The following is a 12,176-nucleotide window of genomic DNA, read 5'->3' as shown; positions in this document are numbered from 1 at the left end:
GAAACACAGTAATCGTATACACACTTATCAGAGAAACTACTATGAATTTATTAATACCAGTAAAATTGATTGATTGTTGTAAATAAAGTAACAAAACAGCATTTAAGGCCAGTGGTATATACTGTGTTTACCTGAGCATAAGATGACTCCCATTTTTTAAAGAGGCTCCATCTGAAAAATTTAATTTCAACATAATCTGATTAATCAGAATTGCAGAACATTTTATTGACATTAAGCATCTGCCTAAAAAGTTAACATTACACATATTCTAAACTTATGCCATTTATTGACAGTCTGCATTTTGATAATACAAGGAGAAATATAATAAAGAAATAGTTCACATTAATTAGTAGACCAGTCTCTTTTCTATCATTTTTGCTTACTAACCCAGTCGTCTTTGAAATTTATATCTTCATTGTTAGGAATATTTGGTATTTCTTCTGAATATGTTGCCATTTCTGCGGTTGTGGTTACTGTGGTATCAGAGAACAAAGCTCTTGCCACCACCACCACCACCACCACCACCACCACCACGAATACACATGCAATTTCATTGCTATACTGACATGAGAATGTTACAATGTCTCTTGCTTCCAAACATATTGTCTGCCTGCCGATCCCTCATTGGCTGCATAGAACCAGCTGCTGACACATCCCCTTTCAGTCCTGTCATATTCCAAGGTGGGCGTTGGCAACGTTCCAGCACAAAACACGCAAGTGTGCCATAGGCCTTATCTAGACTTTTCCCTTCTGCAGAAATGAATACTGTTGTAAAGTATTTGTCCAATTCTAAAGTCAATTCAATTCCAAATACAAATGGATCCAGGCAAACTGCAGTTCAGATGTGGTAAATTTTCATAAAAATGGTATACATTCCCAGGGTTGGTAACACGATGTTTTCTGCCCACTCACTATTCCTCTCCCTGCACTCATCGTAGCCCTCAAGTCAAGCTGGTGTCACTGTTCCCTCTCCAACCCTTCTGTAGTGCTGTTGTTGATCAACTGTGAAAGACAGGCTGCGATACTTTGTAGGGCCCAAGTTTTGTGTAACATCAACTAATACATAGAGAAAAGATAGCAATGAAGATTCAGTCCAACTTTTACTTGTCACATGATTTACTGACAAGGTACTACGCCCATTGTTACTTATTCTCGCGATAATAAATTCTGTTAGTTTAATGTGATTTATTTTGTTCGTTATACATTTCATTCTGTATTAATTTTCCTTCTTGTTTCATCTGAACGCCATCATCAAGTTCTAACGCTGACCAAAAGCTGGTAAATTTTTGCCCAGTGTTCTAATACATGAACAATGAACGAATTTATCATTTGCAACCCACTTAGTAAATAATTTAATTATCTCAAAACCAAATAAGATACTGATCTGGGTTCAGAATCAAGTAATGCTTTTCTAGGAACCTTTTCTTTTGAATATTACCTTTACTTATAAAGTAGCATTAATATTTGTATGTGGTGTCAATACATGTATGAGAACTTTAATTGCAAACCTGCTGAAATACAAGAGTTTGTAAGATGATAGAATTTAATGCTATTTCCTCCTGTGTTTCACAAACTGTAAAATTTTAAGCAGAGCAATAGATTGTCGTAGTGGCTAGTTCCTAGTTTTTCGTGTATTCCTTGCACTAGCACCATGCTAGTCAAATGTCACATGTTTCGCCATATTGGGGAAATGTTCGAACTCGAGCATGTCCGAATGAGAGTATCATTTGCCTCCCCCCCCCCCCCCCCCATTTGACCTGCCCTTGGTTCAAAATAAATCTGCATATGACCTTAATAGCCAGTGCTTCCCCAGTGACCCCTGTATACTCCATTAAACAATGTAAAAATGTTGATCTCGGCGACAATAGTTCAATCTGTGAATATAAGACTACCCTGTATTTTTCGAATGATGTATTTGGGAGAAAACATCATCTCATAACTGGGTAAATATGGTATATATTTACCAGTCACATAAAGAGTTAATTCAAAATGCATTTGACTTAATAACCAAGTGAATGTGCAAAAAATGTAGGCTGAAATAACAAAATGTGACCAGTATAGAATGGTGTGGAAGTGGGATGATCTATACACAGTGTATAAGAGAATGGAGCTCCAAAAATTTGGGAGATCATAGAGGATGATGTTTTGAACTTTGTGATATAAGCATCCTATAGCCGGAAATGTGAAATTATGTTTTTACATCCATCACTGGGCTGTTGAAAATCCACACATTACCTATGCAAAAAGTTACCAGGTAATATTCATAGTGAAGATTTGGGCTGAAATTCTTGGAGAGTACCTTATTGAAACACGTCTTACTAGATTGTTTGAATGATGCATGGTCTTGCCTGAACTTCTGGAGGATGTTCCATTGCAAAAACAAAACATGATTCATTGTTGCACATTATGTAATGAAATTAATTTTCATCACATTGAATATTTACCCTATAGTAATGAAGCCACATATTCGGTTTACAGTCTTTGATTGTACTCTACTGTTAATAAATGTTTTCCAAACTACAGTATTCAAGTGTTACATTTAGCCTACTGAATGTGTAGAAAGTGCATAGTGCTGTAGAAACTTTATTTCACATTTCCGGCTATTAGTTTTTTACAAGAAAATGTTCAAAATTTCATCCTCTACAGACTCTCAAATTTTTAAAACAACATGCTGTTACACCATGTATGATGTGTCGGTTTTTCTCTTACTTTGGTTTTCTCACATCCTTTCCTCTTCAGTAATAGAAACATGCTATTGTTGCCAGAACTTGCATTGCAAGAGTCTTCAGACAGGTGCCAGGAAGTTCATTTTATTAGGATTTCTCTTTAATTAGTGTAGTACCTCTGTACACTTTATTGTGGAACTGTGGAATATCATGAATGTAACTGGTGAACAATCCAGTCATGATTTTTATTATTTTTCCTGTTTCCCTATATTAAGAAAACACTTCCTTTCATTGAGTATGAGAGGTCAAGTATCTTATGTTGAGGGGAAAACTTTTTTAGTTGTCTCTAAAAGTTGTGGCACAGTTTGTTGATATTTGCACCAAAAGTGGGAAGACAATGAAGATTTCATGACCAAATGACTTTCCTCATAGTAGAATTTTAACATCCACTTCATATGTAGTAAAGTAGTGTATCTCAAAGCATTTTCCGTGCAAGCAGAAACTTTTCAGAAACCATGACCAATGATAATCACTTCTTTCATCTTTGACAACGATTTTTGTGTATGAAAAATACTAAGTTGAACTGTGGTTTGAAGTCTGCTATAAATTGTAGGTTGACCTGTAACTGACTGGATTAGTCGGTTCAGGCTTCAGTGGAAGGCAAGGGCATACCACCACCAATATGGCAATGGCTGGGAAAGCATTGTGACATTTAAAACAACCTTCGCTAATGAATAGCTTCACATTTTTCACTTAACCAATGTTATTTATTTATTTCATCCAAGAATCCTCTCACAGTGGTGTAGGACTTGTCACAGTAATACAATAAAGATCAGTAGCTTAAAGTATAGGTATATAGACTACTTAAGTATAGTCTATAGGCTGTGGCATTGGTGAACCAACCATCGTGCATCGTGGCATTTGCCTGTAGTAATCGGGGAAGACCATGGAAAATCCTAAACAGGATGGCAGGACAGAGTAAACCTGTCCTCCCGAACATGAGGTCAGTGCCTTTTAATTTATACACGAACATATTCTGGTAACTGATAATATAAAAATATAGTTTTACTCCTCATCGCCACACACGCTTAGGACATTTGTTGATGACTTTTGGGACATTAACATGCAGCTATACCCCTTGTGATAACTCCAGTGTGGACAACCAATTCGTAGGCCACCAACATTGAAGTATGCCACGTGTTGCCATTGTCTCCTCCTCTGCCCACCTGAAAAAAACTGTCTCTGCACGACATTACTACCATGTATTTCAGGTACTGGCACACGACTTTCTTTAAAAAGCAGTAAACCATGAGTATGTATTAAAATTCAACAAGGTGTTGTTTCATTGTTTGTTATCTACTACTCTGTCATCCAAGTTATCTTTAGCACTGTTGTACACATTAGTTTTAGCTGGCTAAATAGGCAACATATTCAAAAAACAAAGCATAAATGTTGCTTACAAAACAAACAACTCAATACAAAAGCACATCCCAAAACAAATCAATACCAGATAGTTACCAACAACCTGGTATCTGTCTATCAGCTAAGTTGCAGAGATTGTGAAAAAAATATACATTGGAATGACTGGCAGGACATTTGACACAAGATGTAAAGAATTCATCAGAGCACTGAAATATGGTACAAACCATTCAACATTTGTAGATAATCTAAAACAGGAATACCACAGACCAAGCAATAGTGAAAGAGACATGAACATCATAAGAATCAGTAAAGACAGAAACCACCTTCCTTTCCCAGAAAATTTCCACATACACAAAGAATTAACACAAAATAAACAATTGATCAATGACTGAATAAATACTGAAAACCAGACACTACATACAAAATTGAAAAAAATCATAGGAGAAAGAAAAGAACCTTTTTTATCCTTCATACACCTCCCCCCCCCCCCCCCCCATCCCCCCACCAGTTTCATTTCACTTCGTACTCCTCACCTTTTCTTCCATCACACTATTTTGCACTTTTACACAGTATATAAATACACAACAACATAATTAAATAGATTAACACACATACAGTTAATTGAAAAAATAAAAAAAGTATAAAACAAAAAAGGCATTATCGTGTGTTAGTAACACTACAAAACACAATACACACTTAGAAGTATAAAAATAAACAGTAAACAGTGGTGTATGAAAAAGTGTACTGTGCAAAACATAAGAAATGCATAGTTGTGCAGAGCAACGAAAAATTAAACTACAAGTGTCTGTGTCTAATAAAGAAAGACACCAAAGACCTGACAGCAGATGACATTTCGTGATGTTGGTAAAAAAACAATCAGAAATCACTGTAAGTAAAACCCAGCAAATTGTTAAAGAACTGTTTTTCGATCTTAAAAACTTATCAAATTTTAAATGTCTTTAATTACAGACATGTGATGGTACTCTACCTCAATAAAATGAAACATGTCTGGTGAAAAAAAAAAAGAAAAAGACCACACTTTTCGTGTAGTTGTAATGATTGAATGAAAACACCCTCAGGAATGTTTAAGAATAGTATGTTACCACAAGACATTGGCTGTTAAAAATGATGATAAAATCCTAAAAGCATAACATGCTGATGACATTCTTTTTGCCAGTATCTTTGTGCGCTCATTACACATCAGTTGATAATCAATATTCGTTATAGGATCTTCTAAAGGTATGTCATCTATACCTAATGTGACACAGTTGTTTTCCCTCTTAATGTTGAAGTGCGTGCTGTTCATTCTCTTAATGTTTGAGGTCAGTTTTTGTATACTACCCAACTGTAAACATCTTTTGAGGGATTCATTTGCTTTCAATAATAGGCGCTCTGGTGTTTTATCAGTGACTGATATTGATGTCGTGAGCATAGAGAAATCTTTCTCCATGTCTTGTACTATCTGAAAAGTCATTAATCTATGTTAAGACCAGAATTGAACCCAGTACATGACCCTGAGGAACACGGACATTTGTGTGTTTCTTGCCTAGTAGTTTTACAAAAACAGCAGATGAGTGGACTATCCCTCATGTATCCTGTTTTTCAGCTAGGACTGGAACCACTTGTTCACTACTCCTCTTACATCTAGTGGTTCTACCTTTTTTAGCAGTATTATTTGATAGTCAACAGTGTCAGAAGCCTTCGACAAGTCCAAGAATATTATGTTATCACACGTGCCAGTTAAAAGTATGGTGTGTACTCTCTTTTTAAAATGATGTCAGCTCCTTTTTGATATAAAGTTTCCATGAGTAAATGTCAGATTGTAAGATGCACCGCCATATTTTTAATTGCGTGATCGAATAGAATGAAGAAATTCACGTGTTGTAGAAGTCTGTCTGCTCTTGAATTAATACTGACTGATGTTTGTACAGGGTTATGCATGGCCATTTTACAAGCCTGTTGATGCTGAATTACTGGGTCTCCATGATTACCATGACATAATCAAGAAACCAATGGATCTTGGGACTGTAAAGGTATTTGTTATATATTTAAAAAGTTTACTATAAAATTTGAAACTTTTGAAGGCTATACGGTATGAGTAGATTGCCATATAATCACACTTCCAGTCAGTTTATTTGTGTGTTGAATTGGTTTTACTTTATACAGAACCATATCTTTGTAGAAGGTGTTATGCAAACACCACTTACCCGATCATTTTTCTAGATGAAACAATTTTTGTCCGTATATGGTACTAGGTACTCTGGTAGGGCTCATGGTCTGCTACGTATAGATCACAAGGTTTTTAACAATACGAGAGAAGGAAAGTTGGTATTCACCATATAGCGGAGATACTGAGCCGCGATAGGCACAATAAAAAGATTCACACAATCATAGCTTTCGGCCATTAAGGCCTTTGTCAGCAGTAGACACACACACACACACACACACACACACACACACACACACACACCTGCAGCCTCAGAGAGCTGAAACTACACTGCGAGCAGCTGCACCAGTGCGTGATGGGAGTGGCGACTGGGTGGGGGTGGGAGAAGGTTGGGGCGGGCAGTGGGAGGGATAGTATGGTGGGAGTGGCGGACAGTTAAGTGTTGCAGTTTAGACGGAGGGTAGGAGAGGAGGGGGGAGGGGGTAAGTGGTGGAAAGGAGAGAAATAAAAATAAAAGAAATTAAAGGACTGAGTGTGGTGGTGAAATGACGGCTGTGTAGTGCTGGAATGGGAACAGGGAGGGGGCTGGATGGGTGAGGACATGGACTAACGAAGGTTGGGGCCAGGAGGGTTATGGGAACGTAGGATGTATTGCAGGGAAAGTTCCCACCTGTGCAATTCAGAAAAGCTGGTGTTGGTGGGAAGGATCCATATGGCACAGGCTGTGAAGCAGTCATTGAGATGAGGGGTATCATGTTTGGCAGCGTGTTCAGCTACAGGGTGGTGCACTTGTTTTTTGGCCACAGTTTGTCGGTGGCCATTCATGCGGACAGACAGCTTGTTGGTTGTCATGCCCCTAGATGTGAAGTATTACTGTGTCACATTGTTAAGGGTATGGCACCGGGACTGCGGCAAGCAGCCAACATTGTTATCCCCTCACTGCTTCTTTTCCCTTGGCAGCCAAAATGTGAGGTCAAAGCATGTCTCCTGCTGCCCCCAACAGCCACTATGCAAATTGTTTACTTATTGTAAACAAATGGGACATTATGCAGACACTGAATTACGTGGCAGCCATACATAAGAATTGAACAGTGCAGAGCACCAAAATTGTGCTTTGTGCTTTGGGCGTAATGGTACAAGTTTTGCATTTTGGGAAGTCTTCTGACGTGCCTAAATTAAAAGACAGTGTAATGAAGTTGAAAGTTAAGGGTGAGAGACTAGTTAGCATTTGGTGTGTGAGCAACTGTGTGAAAATTTAAATTTAAAGTCATCGGCTATGCGAAGGATCACAGAAAGTGGGAAGATGGCTGCAGATTTGATTTGATGAAAAACATGTTTGTCGGTGGTGTGCAAGTGAAGAGCTTGAAAAGTTTGAGATCATTTCAAAAGCAAAAGTCCAGATATCCAGATGTAGAAAAAGACTTTCTTGATTTTGTAGGTCTAAACAGGAAACGTGAGCATGCCGTTACAGCTTGAATGATTTGAACTGAAGGCTGGAAATTAGCATGTTAAAGAAACATTTTGCCAGTGGAATTTAAAAGTTTATTATGGATGGGTTTGGCTAATAATCTATCTATCCATCACAGAACTGCAATTGTGCAAAAACTGCCTCAAGCTTAGGAAAGAGTTTTTAATGTCTTTTCAGTGTTATGTGATCCAACTTCGATGCAAAAATTATCTGTTTTCCCAAATAGGGACTGCAGGCCAAACACGGGTCTCATTTTGATATGCTGAACAGTACTACAGTAAATAATATAGGGGAACATAGTGTGCAGATATGTACATGTAGTGCTGAAAAGCAGCGATGTACAGTGATATTGAGCACATGAACAGAAATTGACATCATATGTGGTTTTTAATCAGAAAATCCTCCCCAAGGGAGAAAGCTTCCCAGCTGGTGTTACTGTAAGAGCTCGTGATGGTGGGTGGATGACAGAGGAACTGGTCCTGGACTGGATTTCAGCAATGTGGAATAAGCAGCCAGGAACTCTTCTTCGCCCAAAATCAATGCTTCTGTTGGATACTTTTCGTAGGCATGCTGGTGAAACAAAAACTGAAAAGACTACTATGTGACCTAGTGATTATTCCAGGCTTCATTACAAGTGTGTTGCAGGCTGTGGATGTGTGTATCAATCATCCTTTCAAAGGTAGCGTGAAAAAGTTACATCATTAACAAAACGGCTTCAATGCCAGGAGGCTGTTTGCAACATCTGCATTCATCAGAAGTGTGCCATTGCATTTTGGCTGCTTGGCAGTTAATATTTTCAGAAATTGCCATGAAAAGTTTAAAAAACTGGAATTTCTGATAATCTTGATGGGACCGAATATGATCTTTGTGATAGTGACTCTGAGTAACATTCTGAATTGTCTGGCGAAAGTGAAGAATCAGACTCTGGTGATACTGAGATGGTAGGAAGTGATTTGGGCGCTGGTAGGTACAAACAAGCTGATGCAGTTTTGCAAAACGGATTTGCTTTTCTTTTTTCAAGAACAGCTTCTGTATTTGCAAACAAGGTATAGTAGCAGCTGCCAGAAACTGTGATAAAACTTTGACTAACACGAGACTAGCAAAAAGCGTACTTTGTTTGTGAGTACCAGTATACAATAAGAGAATAACACCCATCTTCTTTGGCAACAGTTGGCATTACAAATATTTTATAATTATTGTAGTCTTTAATTTGAATGATCTGAACAAGTATATTTGATGTATGTAGCAGGTTCGTACATGATTAGAATAAAAACTAGTCAGAATAGTGACTGAAATTCTGGTATGCCAGGTAAGATCATGAAACTGGCACATGAATTTAAGTTGGATGCCTTCTTTAGATTCTAATTTGTCCTCTTGTAAATAATTCAGTGATGAGGGTATGTAAATCGGTTATCTATGACTTAATTCACTGTAAACTTAATGTCTTCTTGGAGTGCAGTCAAAGATATGGAAAATGCATTAAAAAAACTCGAAATAAAATGTTATGTTACAAAGGTGTAAGTTTTCTGCTATATTCTTCTTACATTTTTGATAGTTTACAAAAGTAACTGCAGTAACTTGTAATGGTACTAATTTCAACCCACAAGTCACGTGTACATCTCATTTTGAAATTAATTATTTATGATCGGAGGCTGCACTATGATTTTTCAAGCCAGAATTTAGGGAAAAAAGTGCAACCTATATTCGCACAAATACTTTATATTTTACAGTGAAGGTACTTGGCCTATAGTCTTCATAAATTTGTGCATGGATGCTGCGTTCATTATAAGTAGTAGGCAGATTAAATTTAAGCCACTTCACTACATCTTTTGTTATCCTATCAATGGGATAATTTCAAACCAATAACTTCGATCAGATGAAAGTGGTGTGTTTCATAAAGACTTAAACTGTGGATCGAACTATGTGAAGCTGAAACTGTAATGAGACATGACTGGTTATGGAGAGAGTGCTATTTGATTCCATATCTGTCCAGCATTATAGTCTGTAACAATATTATGTAAAGGAAAGTTGTTACTCACTATGCTGCTGAGTTGCAGTTAGGCACAGCAAAAAGACTGCCACTAATAAAACGTTTTTCCAGTAAGGCCTTCGTCAGAAATAGGTGACACGCACACGCACAAACGCAACTCACACACCCGTGACTGCCGTCTCGGGCAACTGACATCACTCTATGCCTATTGTGACTCAGTATCTCCGCTATATTGTGAATAGCAACCTTTCTTTTCATAATATTGTTACATTTCATCCTGGATTTTCCATCATTTTTGTCTCTTCTTGAATGGCTTCTCTAAATCAGGTGTTCTATAATTTCTCTAAATTACTTCATGCGAGTAATGGGATTGTTCGTTTAGTAAGCCTCAGTTGATTTTTCATTTGTTGTCTTCTACATTAGCTGACAGCCCCCCTGCTGATATTCCTTTTTTATTTAAATCTGAAAGATGATCTTTCATGGGCAGTTGTCCTCAACCTGGGCATCCTAAAACCACTTCACAGACCACTTAAAAGCCTTCATTTTTAAACTTTTTTTCCGAAGTTGTCAGTCAGTATACAAGGTGTAGTGGCTGCATTCCTCTTTCAGTAGGACCATGGATAGTAAAGAGCTGTTCAAATCAAGGTGCTACTGTTGAACAGGGTGTGCCTCTATTGGAAGAGTGCTGTTCATATTAAAAACATTGTCTGGATTTTATTCCCAACCAAATTCACAGTTTTTTAACCTTCACAAATTTTCAAACAAATGCACATCCTGCAAAAAAGTGAAGTGTTTCAATTTCAGTCTTTTTACTGGCAAAAGTCTTGTATGTATCATCTCTCTTATGTATAATGAATAATTTTTCCCCCTCCAGTATTCCCATAGTTTCCTCCTCCCTCTCCCCCTACCTCTCCCCCTCCCCCTCACCTTTTTTTCAACTGACCATTTGTCACTGTCATGCACAATTAACTGAAAATTAATCTCTGCTTTGTTACTATGAAACAATTTTTCAGTAAATGAAGTAGAGTTGTCTCCTTTCTTAGTTGACATTGAAGTCAATACCTACTTCAGTGTGTTGGATGTCTTTCATCTGACAGTTATTTCACCATCGTAATAAGCTGCTGATGTAGCTCTTGTTACAGATTGATTAAAATGGCTTGAGTCTTCTGATGTTTAGCCCTATTTGGGCCCTATGATGTCATTGTGCTGGTAACATGAGTGGAAAGACAGCTTCCCCAATGTGAAACTAACATTGCAGCACGTGTAACACTTTCTTCTGCAACATTATCAGTGGAACCTTGCATCATTGGCTTCAGTTTTTCTTATCCTTTCTGTCTTTTTTTCTCTCCCTCCAGTCCCTCCCCTCCCCTCCCCTCCCTCCAGTCCCTCCCCTCCAGTCCCTCCCCTCCCCTCCCCTCCCCTAACTTTTGTTGTGAGTTTGTGTTTTTAAGCACTTTGCTGTGAAACATTTGTTGGCATTGCTTCAATTAGGGTTCTCCATTAAAAGTGTTCATCAAAGAACACTTTCAAAGATGTCAAGGGTGGGTAAAGGAATTCTAATCCATGGACAAGGCAGCGACTTTGTGCATTCCGTGCACAAGTATTTGGAACTGGTATATATTTGTAGTGCCCTGATTTTAAGTGAAGCAAAAGTTTTGAATGAATCGGTTTTGACACTTAAGATACATTGGTCTGCAGTCCTGAGAAATAGGATATAGAAAGGAAAGAAGGAAGGTGAGAATAATGTAGCAAATTGAACCATTATTTACAGGAAAGTGGGCAAGAAGTAAGTTACTATAATCCGATTAAAATTACTTTGTGATTGACAGATTGTAGTGGAAGAGGACAGTGTTTCTGGCATCCAGCCAGCCACACTTCCCAAGACGCTGCATGAAAACTACAAATCAGGCAACACAGTCAGCACACGGCACTCAAGGAAGAACTGCAATTGGCTGGCAGCTGGCCCACACCACTCTACTCACTAACATGTCAAGTCACAGAGTAATTTTAATTATACATGTGGGCAACCAAAATGGACACATTCCTGCTGGATGTAATATACCAGCATATGTACTGTTATCATCAGTGCAAGGAATGCTCTGTTTTAAATAAACTTCTTTTCAGCCTCAAAGAAGCACAGTTTTTTGGAATAAGTTATTCCTTTCAAAAGGTATCCACAACCTAGGTTTATGGCACAAAAATGTTTCATCTCAGATGTTCATCGTCGAAAGAATTGAGGTAGTGATAGCCATCAGTTGTTTCCTGTGCAGATCCCAAACACTCAAGCAGTACTGCTTCAAAACATTAAGCCTAGATGTTTAGTCAACGTAACTGTGTATAGCAGCGTACTATTAAAGCTGTACTTGGAATATTACAGGATTGTTATTCCTACTCATCTGCATTAACTTACTTTTTTTTTTTTTTAAGACCAAGATACCATTAATCACACAAACTATAAATTTT

At 37.8% G+C, this 12,176-nt stretch overlaps 1 protein-coding gene across 8 annotated transcripts in view; it reads left to right on the top strand.

Annotated features, from left to right (window-relative positions):
- Positions 1–12,176, top strand: part of LOC124554686 (homeotic protein female sterile-like) — a 262,983-nt gene that overhangs the window by 145,451 nt on the left and 105,356 nt on the right. For all 8 annotated transcript variants that reach the window (XM_047128308.1, XM_047128311.1, XM_047128312.1 and 5 more), the window contains one exon: positions 6,020–6,121. In XM_047128308.1, the coding sequence (XP_046984264.1) occupies positions 6,020–6,121 (102 nt within the window). The remainder of the gene's footprint in view (positions 1–6,019; positions 6,122–12,176) is intronic.

Source organism: Schistocerca americana, chromosome X, assembly GCF_021461395.2.
Source record: "Schistocerca americana isolate TAMUIC-IGC-003095 chromosome X, iqSchAmer2.1, whole genome shotgun sequence".
NCBI classification, from domain to species: Eukaryota; Metazoa; Arthropoda; class Insecta; order Orthoptera; family Acrididae; genus Schistocerca; species Schistocerca americana.
Note: the sequence above shows the minus strand (reverse complement) of the source record. Positions and strands in the feature narration are given on the sequence as shown.